The 15339-nt window shown below is 42.1% G+C and overlaps 1 protein-coding gene across 7 annotated transcripts in view; it reads left to right on the forward strand.

Moving 5' to 3' along the window:
- Positions 1-15339, forward strand: part of gria4a (glutamate receptor, ionotropic, AMPA 4a) — a 77576-nt gene that overhangs the window by 38293 nt on the left and 23944 nt on the right. For all 7 annotated transcript variants that reach the window (XM_037451565.2, XM_037451649.2, XM_037451809.2 and 4 more), the window contains exons 7-13: positions 72-230; positions 3327-3494; positions 3988-4092; positions 4698-4808; positions 10295-10501; positions 12640-12855; positions 13327-13487. In XM_037451565.2, coding sequence (XP_037307462.1) covers positions 72-230; positions 3327-3494; positions 3988-4092; positions 4698-4808; positions 10295-10501; positions 12640-12855; positions 13327-13487 — 1127 coding nt within the window. The remainder of the gene's footprint in view (positions 1-71; positions 231-3326; positions 3495-3987; positions 4093-4697; positions 4809-10294; positions 10502-12639; positions 12856-13326; positions 13488-15339) is intronic.

Consider the following 15339-nt stretch of genomic DNA (forward strand, 5'->3'; position numbering starts at 1 on the left):
ACACCAAGTTTTTTGCATGAGGTGCTTGCGTTGTCCCTAATTTCACTTCTTCGTTTTTTTCCATCTCTCAGGGATTTAAGGACATATCTCTGGAGCGGTTCATGCACGGCGGGGCTAATGTGACTGGTTTCCAGCTGGTGGACTTCAGCAGGCCTATAGTTATTAAACTGATGCAGCGTTGGAACAAATTGGACCAGAGAGAGTACCCCGGATCTGAGAGCCCACCTAAGGTGATCTTAATTTACAATCCTTGAATATTAGAATTGGAAAAATGCTTCCCCAACCACAACAAATGTAATTTGAAGAAGTTGCAATATTGCATTTTGTTATAAAAAATCATTTTCATTGTCATTTTGATGCTTTATTTGAATAAAAACCAAAATGCAAAACTTCACTTTACTTTAATTTAGCTAAAGATCCATTTTAATCTACTTCTACGACATAAACAACAAATTCCCTCGATACATACAAACTGCACACACACACACACAAAAATGCACACACGCATATTTAGTGACAGCGGTTGGTGTTCTTCATGCCTAAAATTGACTGCACCTTTTTCAAACAGGTAACTATCACAGGTGATGTGCTTCATTGAAACCATTCACAGTGTGATATGTTGCATTTGGAATAGCTTCTAAGCCAATCATATTACATTTCTATTCCATTATTTACAGCGATGTCACGGTTAGCGTAATGCATGCCGATTATTCACACGTAATTCTTATGTCTGTCGCGCATAATAATTCCTCATTTTATATCATTCAACCTCATCTTTTTCCTCTCACCTTTTCCTAGATTATCCCTCACCATGTCCAAGGTTCTGTATCCAAATGGATCTGTATTGTGAATGTTTCTTATTGTCACTTATTGTATATCCCTTCTCTCCATTCACCATTCTCTATCAATTTACTCTCACCAACCATGTCCATTTTTCTGTTACATATTTCATGATAACTAGCACTGGTTCAAACGCATTTGTCAGTGAACAATAGGCTAATAATCTGGAAGCTGTGATCACAGGATATTTGGTTACATCAGGTTGGTGATGCTGCTTTGCCCTCATTGTTCCCTGTGACGAAGTGATGTGATGTGACTCTGGTGCACAAACGCTGGCCTCGCAAACCGTCATATGGTTATTTAAAAGAGGCCATATTGATTGACGTTTTTTTGTACTGACAAGCGGCACATAACGTTTGATTTGTGCTTATATTAACTGGAAATATGTCCACCTCCCTATTAAAAATACATAATATTGCAACAGTCTGTCTCTTTGGCTCACACCAACGCGCAGTCACTCTTGGAGGTTGTTTTTATGTTGAGGTTCTTTCATTATTGGAATGTGATTGTGATGTGTTTTTTTTTTTACCAAAGGACCAGTATTAACTGGCTAATCATCGCTCCCAGACTTACCCAATTAATTTTAATTAGTGGATGTCAGGTGAATCAATTGACTCGTTTACACAACAGTTTGTTTGTTGGGAATATACTAATTGCAAATGTTTGCGACAGAGAGACAGTGAATATGGTCACATGCATTCAAAGGTTCTCTTCCCAAAATGTTGTTTTACCTCTGACCTTTTTGCAAACAAATACATTTCAATTATTTAACACAATAACAGAAAATCAGGTATCTCTAGTGACAACAGATGCCACACAAACGCCCGAGGCTAATTGGTGGCAGCGTGAAAACCGAGCTCAGTTAGCCTTGGGCCAACTCCTAGCCTCGGGCCAAGCAGTGTAGTAATGTGGCGCGTGAAAGGCATTGTGGAGACGTGTCCCTTTCACTCTCTGCAGAATGGAGCTTCGGCTAGCTGCTTTTGGCCTTCGATCACAATCTCCTAAACCACTGATTCCCAGCTGCTCCGCTCTGAAGTGAGCTCCAGCGTGGCCGGAAATTTGTTGCAATACAATGAAAATGTTCGGTTGTATCTCAATATTCTTTAATGAGTGTTATTGTAGCTTCCGTGTGAAACGTCGCCCGTGGCAGAGGCTCAGTGTGCAGGGCTGAATAACTAAAGTTGGTAGTTTGAACCTCAATTTGTAACGTTGATGTGTCCTTGAGGGAGCATTCTTCGCTGCTCTGAAGCACTTGGGGTTATTGTAATTGACATTTCGTGAACGTTACGTTACGTATGCTCGGAGATTTGAACAGATCCAGAAAAGACCATCCAGAACAAGACGTTTTTAAAAACCCACACTCTTTTCCACATGACCCCAAAGCTGTTTTTCATATTGCTCGTGAAAAGAAGAAAAAAAAAAGAAAAAACGGTACGCTAGGCTGGCTCAGTTTTGTTCTTTTCGTTCCTCTGAAGTCATCAAATGTCAGTTTGCCTAAAGGCGTCTATAGATTCAAAAGGGGAGAGATGAAGGGAGGATGACATGGTCGCGCGGCCTCCCCGTGCCTCGCGGGGTGCAAATTAAGGGACGTTCACTAAGAGAGTGAACTACCTGCGGAGGCTGGGAGCCTCTCCGCTGACGTCACCTCTTTCCTCCCGTTTTTCGTCTCACCACTCACTGCCGCCGCGATGTGACGGCGGCCCGCCGCGTGTTTGACTGCCCGTGTCTGTGTGCTGCTGTGATGGTCTGCGTGTCGCCTCGGTGGGTTGCTGCTTCTGAGCGTGTGGTGTTGTACCCAGCTGTGTGTTGCCTATAATGAATTTGTCAAACAATGGGTCAAGATCACCACTGATTTCGAGAGTTTCATCGGAGAAAGAAGATCAAATTGTCTCTTACTCTTTCAGCTTTCCTCACTCGCTGTAATGTTTTAAAATGTCATTTACTCCAGCTCACTTTTGAATGACTTCTTTGTATTTCCTGAAGCCGCGTTTATAAATCTGAATGAATCTAAATGAAAAAATATAAATTTATCAGATTAGCAATATGCTTTAAACACTTTTAATGTCATTTTAATGACCCGGAAACCGAATTTGAAAACTTTAAGCCTGTGATGCGGATTGATGTTCCCTGGTGTTAACAGTGAAAGTCAATAGCCTGAGGCCCAGGTCAGCATGTTTGCATGGTGGTGAGTTTGGTTACACAAATTGATGCAGTAATACAGCTATTGTCTTAGAATAAATTGGTTGGTTAGCACACCAGTGCATTCTGCTCAGAAACACAACACTGATTTTCAGTCTTTAATTACTTTTAGGCAGATACACATCAGCTTTAGATGGTAAAAATACATATATTTGTTTTAGGAAATCATCAATATGAATGGAATTCAAAACAGTGTGTACTGAAACAAGAATTTATTGACATGACAATTTTTTTGTTTTTAACTTTCCATTATAACATGTTCTCTTTGTTTTTCCTCCATTCTTCAGTATACCTCATCCCTTACATACGATGGCGTCCTTGTGATGGCCGAGGCTTTCCGCACCCTTCGGCGTCAGAAAATTGATATCAGTCGCCGTGGCAACGCTGGTGACTGCCTGGCAAATCCAGCTGCTCCCTGGAACCAAGGAATAGATATGGAACGTGCACTGAAACAGGTTGGCAAGCCCTCAGACACGGGTTCACACCCACAACCAACACACACTCAACACATGCCTTGTATTGCTAAAATTGTGGAGATATTGTGATGTCCTTCATTCACATCTCAGGTACCTACCTTCATCCCACCCTTTAGCGATACCATAACACAGTCCTAATTCTAACCGTAACTTGATAAACCAAAGTTTCACTTTAAAGTAGGCAACTTGTTTAGTTAAATTTAGTTATATGACTATTAGACATATTTTTTATGGAGAATAAAATGATCATAAAAGGCTCATATGATGGTAACTATTGTTTCTGAGATTCCCTCTCTGGATTCGGATGTCTGAGCTAATCAGAAGGGATGCACAGGAATCTATGCATGCATTCAGTCCAGCGTTAGTGTCTCTAATATTATCTCGCAGATATTTGCCTCACTGCTTACCGGCAGTGTTCGGCTGCGATATAAATGTATATTGCTCAATGAGTTTTTTCTTGTTATAAATGCAGGTGCGTATTCAGGGCCTGACTGGAAACATCCAGTTTGACCACTACGGTCGGAGGATCAACTACACTATGGATGTGTTTGAACTAAAGAGCAACGGACCACGCAAGGTGGGTTTTCCTCACGGCTTAGAAACAATAATGAACTACGCTTTGAATGTTGCCATCTAACAACGTCGGAAAAATACCAAATGCAACTTATTCCATTCAGTTTCTGTCATTTATTGCAAATGTCAAATGTGAGAAAAGTTCCCTTTTATTGCAAGTGGAAGAAAAAATAGTTTTTGTTTTTGTTAAAGGATAATAACCGTAGTTTTAAATCTGAGCTGCACATTTCTTGTTTAATCCATCATGATTGTTTATGGTTTTATAGCTGCAGCTGAACCACCATCGCTTCAGTTTTTATATATATTTTATATATTCTGGGGTTCTTCGGTAGCAGCTCCCAGTTAATCTAAGGGTACATAAAACCCTACAGTGACAAAAATAATAAATATCATTGAACATAAAAAACGAAACAATAAGTAGGAGGAGGATGCTTGGGTTGCATTTACTCAAAAAACTATCTATGATAAAGAAATAGATCTGTTCCAGCTTCCCAATTGTTGCTAAATTATTACTAAAATGATTTTATTATAAGCATACATTACACTTTTACATGAATCGAGCTGTACTGACTGACTGAGTTGTTTCTTCTTTTCCTCTGTGTCCTTTAGATTGGCTACTGGAACGACATTGACAAACTTGTGTTGGTCCAGAATGAAAATGCTCTGACCAATGATAGCACAGCGATGGAGAACCGCACAGTGGTCGTGACAACCATCATGGTAATCTCAGACTCATTTCATTTCTCATTTATTTGGGTGGCACTCATCCAGCTGCATGATTACAATAATGTCTCATTAGTAGGGAAATCTAAAACTGACCTTAGACCGTTTAGAAGTGTCCTCAGATGGCTTTCACATAGACACCAGTCTGCAGCCCAGTTTAATAGCTCCCCTTTCTTACACAAACAGGGATAAAGGATGGCTAATCGGTGGATTTGTGCACATCCTCTGCTTACATTTGATTTCACTTCACCCATCTGCAGCCTTTTTATGGTGGCCATGCTCTTCCTGTAAATTCAATCAGTCTAATTCAATTGGGTGTGCAACATGATGCAAGTGAAAGCAACTCAAAAGAATATTCACAGCCCTGAGATGAAACAAGCCACAGATGTGTGAGCTTGGGCAATTCAGCACTTTGTCTCAAGCCACTTTGGTTTATCCAGCAAACTCCAAAGTATGACTAAAATATCCGCAGTTGTACTGCTTGTGTATAAAAGCTCAATGATTTGAAAAGAGGGTGCAAGTCTACACCCTGTGGCCGGCAGGTCAGATTTTCACAGAGGCAATAAAACCGTCACGGGGCTGGTGCAGGTCGGCAGAGGCAGGACTCAGACTTCCGAAAAAGTATCTTTTAATTCATTCAGAAAAAGTGGACAAAACCGCCGACAGGGACCAGGGACATTCACCAACAACATGTAGACAATGCAAACAATGACCGACAAGGGGCACACGACGCACAGGGGTTAAATACACCGGGGAGGTGCAGGTGATTGGACACAGGTGGAAACAATCATGGACACTGCAGCCAATCACCGGGGGAAGACAGGACAAGGCAGGAAGTGAAGTTACCCCAGGGACACAGGAGACATGAGACTACAAAATAAAACAGGAAGAAAACACAAACCGTGACCAAAACACAGGCTGCGGGAAAGAGTTCAGACAAAACGAATTTAAGTTGGACTAATTGTCCTCTGCAACAGTCACGCCTCCACACGTGCACTGTGCATTGTGTGTGGGGCCTTCAGCCCGGCCCAAGACAAGTAAATGGAATTAAAACAAATAAATGAAAGGATAGGTTGTTGTTTCTTTGACAGTGATTGTGAAAATGTGTATATTACGTTAATATACCTTTCATATTTTTTTGTGGGGTTGAAAAAGAGGTTCGGCTTTACTGCATTTGCCTTTTCAATGTCTTCCTTCCTTCCTTTCAAACTTCCAAACCCCTTGATCACCCATTTGTGTCCGTCCCTCTCTCCAACACGCCCCGCATTCTTACCTTCTCGCCTACCCCCCCCCCCCCCCCCCTCCCTCCGTGTATTTCTCTGTGGGATGGTGACCTGAGCAGGCCTCGGCTAACCTTAGCTCAGCCGCCTCCTCCTCTTTGCAGCCTCTGATGAAGGGGAAGCCTCTGCTTCGACACTGATGCCGGGGTCTGCAGACAGAGCGACAGGAAGAGACACGCGCGCTCACCTGGGCATGCGAACCCTCGGGAAAGACAGAGGACAGACTTACTGATAGACTGAGCGTAAAAAAAATAATAATCTGCACTCACTTTGCTCTACCTTTTTGCTTCGTTGCTGTGGCTTTTGACCTTTATCAATTTGGTGTTTTTTTTTCTTCTCAAAATTATATCTAGTTTGTCCTGCATCAGAAAGGAATTGCAAAAAAAGGAACAGATGAGAAGGCGATTCACTGCTGCCATGTTTTGAGCCCGCCAGGCTCCGGGATGCCTTACTCACTGTGACAAAAGCTGCAGTTGGAACGGCACCGTGGCTGCTGTCAAGATTTAACACTTGGCTGCACGAAATCACCAGACCATCAGACAGCCCGGTTAATTCAGATTCTTTTCCCTTCCCTTTTAACGACGCGACGATCACCAGCACCCTCTATGCTAAGACTGCAACAAAAAACAAAAAAACTACCTCACCAGAATGTATCATTTGTTCTATTTCTCTGTGTTATTGTGTTTTTAGTCACTGGAGGAGACTGAAAAGCAGACAGCTCTCTGTGTCAGTCGCTCACCTCGCACCATGTGACACAACTCTAACTTAATCTCCATCTTTCTGCTCTGTCGCTCGGTCCAACTTACTTTGCTCCACTGTTCCAGTGAGAGCTTTACCTGAGTTTAGAGGAATTCAACACTACTGAAGCACTGCAGATCCCCACATGGTGCCATTATAAAGGTTTTACCGTGTCTGACTTTCTCACTACCGTTGTAGCAAAGTGTGTGGAAGGTGCGTTGACATTTTCCCAATGTCCCCGAGGACTTGAGAATTTCATGTAAATACTCTTGATTTTTCCTGAGATAATTACAGCGTACAAAGTGATCCTTTAGAGATTATTATGTTTCATTCAAATATAAATAAATTAAATATATAAAAGCTTATGTTAATTGACTTAACATAATATTTAAATATAACAGACTTCTAATTGATTACATTTGTCTTTACAAGTATTGTGACAAATATTGTGATGGTATTGTGACAAATAGTCTGGATAGTCGAAGTCGAAAATAATCGAAGCGGCTCACTGACCCAATATGTCACTGTATAGATGAATACATTCATGCAGTGCATGAACCGCTTGACTGACCAAGGCTCACTTCATCTCGCCCGACTCGATGACGGAACAGTCAGGGACCGTCCAAAGTCTTTTCCATAGCTGTCCATGGGGGCTCACATAGAAAATTCCTGCCTGCCTTTTTGGCTCCAGTGTGAAGTTTTTCATGTCTTATCAGCTCCAAACATTTGCTTCTACAGAGCTGTCTTCTCCTCTTTCCCTTCACCCAGTTCTCCCTCTTGATCTCCGCCCTTTCTATCTTTTTGCCTGTGTTGGTTTCCTCCTCCTTCCTCTAATTCTTTCACATTGTCATATCCCACTGTCTCCTTATCGCTTCTTCCCACTCCCTTCTCTCTATCTAGTTATCTTCTCTTCTCTCTGTAGCTGTCTCTGTTTGTATTCCGATCTGCTGCTTGATCTTTCATCTGTTGTATCGTGCAGCCTGCACATCCCACATCCCTCTCTCCATCCCCATGTCCATGTTCTCCCTTTATTTTCTTTTTAACCTCCTCCAGCATTGGTGTCATTACTTTCACTCCAAGACAAATGCATCTGGGGCGAACTGATAATAATCCTTGAGGAGGCTTTAAAGTGAAACTGTATCACCATGGCAGAGCTCCAACTGGTTCGTGTGCATCTGTAAGTGTGTGTCTGTGTGTGTGTGTGTGTGTGTGTGTGTGTGTGTGAGTGTTTATGTGTAGTTTCTGTTTGTGTGTAGTTTGTTACATGATATATAATTAAGTAGCCGGCTCTGATTCCAAACCCTTAACCCTTCTGCTATGATTAATAGGAAGGCAATTTGAAGAAGCAGCTAACTGAGGTGCTCGCGTACTCCTTGTCAGCACACATTAAGTAAATGGTTCCCTTTGAGATTCAACGATTTCAAAAAGTAAGGCAGAATAGCCGTTTTACATTTTTTGTGAGGGGTCATCAGTTATATACGCTCCCGATGTGTGACACACAAACTATAACTCTGAATAAATATACTCAGTTCATGGAGAATCATTGATAAAACTCTCTCTTGTCTGTTGGCTTTGTGTGAGCGGAGCCTGCAGCGAAACAGGAACTTTACTCTAACTAACTAAAAGGAAATGCACTAAGATGCCACTTGTCTTATAACATCATGATTGAAAAACAAAGAGTAACGAATGCAAACATGGCTTTTTGGGGGGTTTTGTTCCCTGCAACCAGACGGTGACGACGAGTTAATCATGGTGCTAAGCTAAGAAGATCTTTTGGCTGAAGCTTAATATTTCTCAGGCAGATCGTAGTGGCGTCAATATTCTGTTGTAACTCTCAACAAGGGAGCAAATGAACATATTTCCTAAGGTGTCAATTGTTTAATTTAAAACCCTACTTGGACATCGTGAAGTGGAAAACGCTGAATTGATTTACAATGGAACGGGTTTCTGTGTGAAGTGCTCATCTTTTGTTGTGATCTTTAGATTATATCGATGGAGCACGCTGTAGAATTCAGACTAAAGTTTCAATTTTGTCTATTCCATTCTTTCATTTGAGAGACGTCTACCTACTACGAAGAAAAAAAAAAACACACTAAACTTCATTACTTTCTTTTTGCATGGAACAAACTCAGCATCATTCGAAACCTTTTGGATGTTTGGGCTGTTTAATGTCACACCAGGCGGGAAGCTGTCAGGTTTATGATGCAAAGCCAAAAATATCCAAGAGAAAGAAACATAGCAAAAGGATTGTGAAAGCTGTAAATGGCGACGAGCAGTAATCAGGGTACAACTATGAATCGCACTTGGATTGTGTCGTCCATTTTTTCAGCTCGCAACACGACTGCATTTATTTGAAACTGTTTGCTGTTTATTATCATTAGATTCATGTTGAGTCAATAGCATTAATGGCCCGAGACGTGCTAATGTGCTTGATAATGATGTTTTAGGGAATGGTTTATTTGCATGTTCTGACATTGAACACAACGGTGTGAGTGTTTGCATTGCAAGTGTTTTTTGCTTCAAGAAGTGTTATATTTATGAGTTTTGAGAAATGTGATAATGCTTTGACATGATGTCTTTGTCTGTTTTTTTCTTAACTTTTATGTAAGCAATTATTATATTTGTCAATTCAAATGCATGAATTAAGATTCATACATATACATATAGATTTTCTTCAAAGAATATTGAACGTCCCATGTTGAAGAATGATCCTTCTAAACCTTTGTGAGAGGGATTACGTTGCTCACTTGGCCAATTTAAAAGCATGTACAAAATCTAATTTTTATTAAACTATACTCATTCCCACAATGAAACAATTTCCTAAATGAGGAATGTCATCTTTTATTGTATTTTATGATCTTTATAAACCATTTTCGTAGCAGTGGAAGCGTTGGATATTATGAAAGCCGGTTTGATTAATTAGATGAGATTAGTCTTTGATTAAAAAGGGTTTGATAGCATTTTAATAGGCTTGGTTTCAGTTGGATTACAGGGCGAGCAGCCTCAGGCATAATACCATAACTCACTGCTCCTGACAAATGAGCTGCCACTCAAAAGTCCGTCTGTGTGTATCTTTTCTCTGTGGGCATCCTGCATAGGTTTGGTAATGTACGAGCATGAACACTCCCACCTTGTTGCTACTCAACGTTAAGCTCTCTTTGCTTTCATCTTTATTTTCCACATGCACAGAAATCAGTCTACCTCTTATGAAACATAAGCTCTTTTTTTCCCCTCTTCCTCATACATTTCATTTTTGTGTATGTTCAAATAAGTCTCTTATAGAGCAGATATTTTAGAATCGTAATCTTCATGATCAAACTCTTCTTTTATCATGCGGTTGGTTCCCCCGGTGAATATGGTCCAATGTTAATATACCAAACTGCTGTTGATACGTTCATTTTTCTTCTTTCAACATACGCTACCGTCATCTTCCTTTTCTTTCTCCCTTTATGCTGTTTTTTGTAGGAGGGTCCTTACGTGATGCTGAAGAAGAACTGGGAACTGTATGAAGGCAACGACCAGTTTGAGGGATACTGTGTGGACTTGGCCTCGGAGATCGCGAAACACATTGGAATCAAATACAAGATCTCCATCGTACCGGATGGGAAATATGGAGCCAGAGATCCCGAGACCAAGATATGGAACGGCATGGTTGGAGAGCTCGTGTATGGGGTAAGTTTGGATGGCAAATATTTGGGCGATTGATTCATTTGTTATTCAAGTGAGTGAGTTTAACTAATGATGGTAAATAGTGAAAGTGAACACGGTAAAGAACATTGCATTTGATCTGCACTTTAAATCATGAATTTATTTTATATTATAGAACATGAAATTATTGTTAAACGTATACCTTATTTAATGCATCCAACCAAACAAAAACATTTTTTAAAGTTTTTTTTTTTTAGGAGTCAGCTCTCTATCGATGCTATTAATATTCCACAGAAAGCTTCTAGGAAAGACAAAGTACTATGTACAGTGTAGGTGGATTTATTGTTCAGCAATCCAGTACAGCAACAAATAATGGCCTTAGAAATATTGTGTTGAATCAACACTTCTCCTGCACAGAGTTGACTTAACTTCTCAATGTATTTTACAGAAGCGCTGTTACATGGCATTTATATGTACCTGCTATTGGGACCCCGCCACAGGCCATCTTGCAACAGATGAAAAATGCTCAAAATAACTCCTATGCAGTACGTAAACTTATCCTGATCCCTGCGTCTCCTTAGTCAGTCGGTTTCCTGCGAAGGTGCCGCGTCTTGGAGGGTTCACTGATCCCTGAGAACTTGGCAGGCATGCTAATCGCCTGTGACGCCCAGGCATGGTCTGGGATCCCACACTGCTCGCTTGTTGCAAACTTTATCAACATGCAGGAGAGAACGTCAGTTGACATTTTGCGGAAGAGTGAAAGTGGAGACGCTTTCTGCAGAACATTGACAGAATTAATTAGCTTCCAGAGGCTGTATAGTGGAAGGTGACAGAGCCAAACAGCTGCATTGACTAACCGGGTTTGATATCTCGCCACAACGCTTGTAGTCATCTTTTGAGACTGTTCTGCTACATGCTTCTACTGCTTCTACTTTCATGCCTAAAAGGAGGGTGGATGATACACATGCAAAAGGGATTGCAAAGCTTTTGTCAAAGCACTCACATGAAGTTAGTTATACTAAGTTGCATATACCATAAAAGTGACATTGGTCTCTAGTGCCGAGAGCGTATGACATCTGCAGTGGCTGACGCCAAAGGGCCAAAACACAAACACAGAATTGGCCGTATCTAGGGCCAGTTTTTGGTGTACTCATTCTGAGCTACTGTAAATACCTGGCAGCTGGCTGTGTGAGGAGCACCTGCTCCCTATGTGGATAACAACTTAAATAAAACTTAATTCTTGTTTTCCAGTGATTATGCACTCAAAAAAACATACAAAATAATATGATATTCCCTTTCTTTCTAACACGCCGGTAGATGATTGTTGTTTTGACAGACGTTAGTGGTAGTGGGAGCACATTTGTGTGGCGTGTCTTCTCAAACAAATGTATTTTGGGACGCAGTGACGCTATGCAATGACACTGGTGTCATGAAAAATAAATAATCTGGTGGATCTTTCCTCTTCCTTCCTTCCCTATCATGGCTTTTCGTTTTTCCCCTTTTCCCCTTGTCTTAATGGCCTCTGAGAGGTTTCGGGTGGATTTGGTGTTCTGTGGCTCGGCCTGACTCTTACAATCCACACATCCGCCTCCAGCACCCAAACCACGCCTCGTGGATGGTTGCGATTGAGTGTAAAGAGGCCAAGTTTCACTATGCCAAAGAGCTGCAGGGGTGTGTTTGCGCTGTAGAGTCGTGGGCGTTTCGGGATAGCAGCGTGCGATTAACCACGCTGTCAGCAGCCTCTCTCTCCGTTGTTTGTGTGCTCAATGAAGGATGTTTTTTGACTCTTCTACAGACTTCAGCATGTGTGCATTCTACCAAATGTCCTTGCGGGCTAATTTATATTCTGTCAGTGTGACTTTCATGTGTGAATTGCTTCTCTGTCATTCTGGTTTTCCCTCTACCTCGTCGATCTCCTTCAACATCTTTCCCTCCCCCGCTTTATCAGAATTCCCTTTCTTTGCCTCTTTTATTCCTTTCATTTCCTTCCTTTGTTTTCTACTTTACCTGCTCCCTGGGTTTTCATTTTCGCTTTCAAGCATCGACAGAGAATTCAGGGTCACCATCATTCTCCTGATTCACTTCAAGTCACCGTACATACCGCTACAATATGGCTAAACTGAGCTAAACAAACACTATTCTGCCCTCCTTTGTCCTGGCAGAAAGCAGAAATTGCCGTTGCTCCCCTGACCATCACTCTCGTGAGAGAAGAGGTGATAGACTTCTCAAAGCCCTTCATGTCCCTGGGCATCTCCATCATGATCAAGAAGCCCCAGAAGTCTAAACCAGGAGTTTTCTCTTTCCTGGACCCGCTGGCCTACGAGATCTGGATGTGCATCGTTTTCGCTTACATTGGCGTCAGTGTCGTATTGTTTTTGGTGAGTGATTTTTTTTACAAACTAATAGTCAATGGAGTTGGATTGCAGGGTTTGAAGCTTTTTTAAAAAAGTTTTGTGGATAAAAGAAGCAATAAATTATCTGGCTGACGGGATAAAAATGCAATTAAAAATTAATTGAATTTCAAGGAAATTCTAAAAAAAACATTGTGTCTGTCCGACCTGGTTTGTTCTGTAAGCTTTTGTGCAGGATTTTGTTAAATTCTTAAAGGTGTCCTATTTTGACAAAAACACAATCCCAGTATGATGTATGCATCAAGTGCCGATACTTATTGTGAGACACAGTTTGCAGAGTCAAATCAAGTCAGCATGACTGCCATCACAGTCGACTGTCTGCAAATTTTCCTGGAAAGTCCAGTGATGTAGTATATTTCCGTTCATGTACATGGTCACCTGGTCACCCTTCCTTCGTAGGCCTCTGAAACCTCTACGCCACTTGCGTTTTTTTTCCAGGTGAGTCGCTTCAGTCCGTACGAGTGGCACGCCGAGGAGCCGGAGGAGGGAACGACGGAGCTGGGCCCGACCGACCAGCCTCCCAACGAGTTTGGGATCTTCAACTCCCTGTGGTTCTCGCTGGGAGCTTTCATGCAGCAGGGCTGCGACATCTCGCCACGGTGAGGCCAGAGCACGGAGTGTGTGAGAGACAGAGGGGTGCTCTGTTGTGTTGCGTGAGCGGCTCGCACCCGGGGTAAGAGATTCTGTTGTGCCCGGGGATGTGTCCACGTGGCCCGTCTAACTGTGTGTAATGTGAGAGTGCTTTAGTCTTAAAGCTGTGAGTGATTCAGACTGTTGTCCACCCCAATCGCTCCCTCTGTACTTATTGTGGCTTTCTAGCCGAGCTGCAATGCTTCTCCGAGACGGCGCGTTACAGAAGCTTAAGACGTGCAGTAAGTCCACACGTACGTGCGCACGCACAGAAACACGGAGGTGAGAAGAATACACCCCGGCACGTTGTCCGACTGTCATGTCCACACGGGTGTGTTGTGGTGGCAGATTTAACAGTTTTGCTAGATGTGCATGAATTTTTAATTCAGGACAGAAGAGGCAGAGTCCGGCTGTATTTTTAGAATATTTATAAGAATATGGCATTTTATTATTGATAACCTGAGAATGCAATTTAGTGAAATATTCATAGCCGTCATACTCAGGACCTTTAGGGAGTGAATCTAAAGAGAGGGGCAGATAGCAGTGAGTGATCGAGGGTGAGTTGAAACAAGGGAGAGGTGTGAGCGGTGGTGCACGCTGCGTGACACAATAAAGATGTGTGAGGACACCACCGGCTTCAACGTGGACATCGACACCGAGATGTCAGCGATGTGTAACATTCAAATTTACTTTTAATGCGCACTGATACAGCATTTTGTACCGAAGCATGCAGTCCCTGCCGAGAATGTTTTGCCTTGTATGTATGAAGCATTTTAGAGTGAGAACGGATGGAGCTTCCTGCATGTCGTTAACCTTCCATTTGTTTCAAGCAAACGGTTGCCATTACGTTTTAAATATTAAAAGCTTTATTCACAAAAACACATTACTCCCTCTGCAAGGTTTACCTTTAAGGTGTTTTGAATACTAAATGTTCAGGATTATGAAAATTTGTGAAACGGTTTTTCGTCTCTTTAACCTCAGAAAGCCTCTTTGTTTCTATAACTTTAATTCATGACCAGACTCGCTGACACATATAATCTCTGAGGAATCTTGTTCTCATCTCAAAGGCTTTACTTGGGCTTTAAAATCCAGTTTAAAAAAAAGCATATCTTCCAGACGTTTCCGCTGGACCCTTATTAACATTTCAATTTTGGGAAAGCAATAAAAAGTTCTACATTGGTTGCTGAAAGTGAACTTTCTTCCTCTTCCTCTGTTTCTCATTCGACCTCCTCCTGCGCTCTCTCCTCCATCTCTTTCACACTCTCTTCTCCCTCCTCCCCCGCTCCCCGACACCTGTCGTCTCCTACTCCTCCCCGTTACACTGTGACTGACAGGCCAATTCTATCCCTGACGCACAACATGGAAAAAAACTCTCACACCAGCTGCACACACACACACACACACCAAAAACACAAACACACAATTCATGCACACACAGTAAATACACACAGACATTTCACACTCAGGCATTGCTCATGGGCACATGCAGAAAAACACCCACTCAGCAGTTTCACAACAATCCGACACACGCATGGCGACCTCTCCATCGCTGGCTTCGACTTGTGGATGTGTGTGTGTGTGTGTGTGTGTGTGTACGCTACAGCTGTCGTAGCGATAATGTGATACTTAACGAGAGGCCAGTGTTTGTCATACAAATCACCTGGTCCTGTCACTTCCAATGAGGCCCAACTCCTCCGTGCACCACGATTCCTGCCGTCCTTAATGCCCGACTCGATTAGTGGAATCAGAAATCTTCAACTCGTGTACCTTTCTCTTCATGGTTCCAAGGAGGTTTCGATGAAAACGTTAATCTCCCTCTTG

Source organism: Pungitius pungitius, chromosome 3 (genome assembly GCF_949316345.1).
Source record: "Pungitius pungitius chromosome 3, fPunPun2.1, whole genome shotgun sequence".
Classification (NCBI taxonomy): Eukaryota; Metazoa; Chordata; class Actinopteri; order Perciformes; family Gasterosteidae; genus Pungitius; species Pungitius pungitius.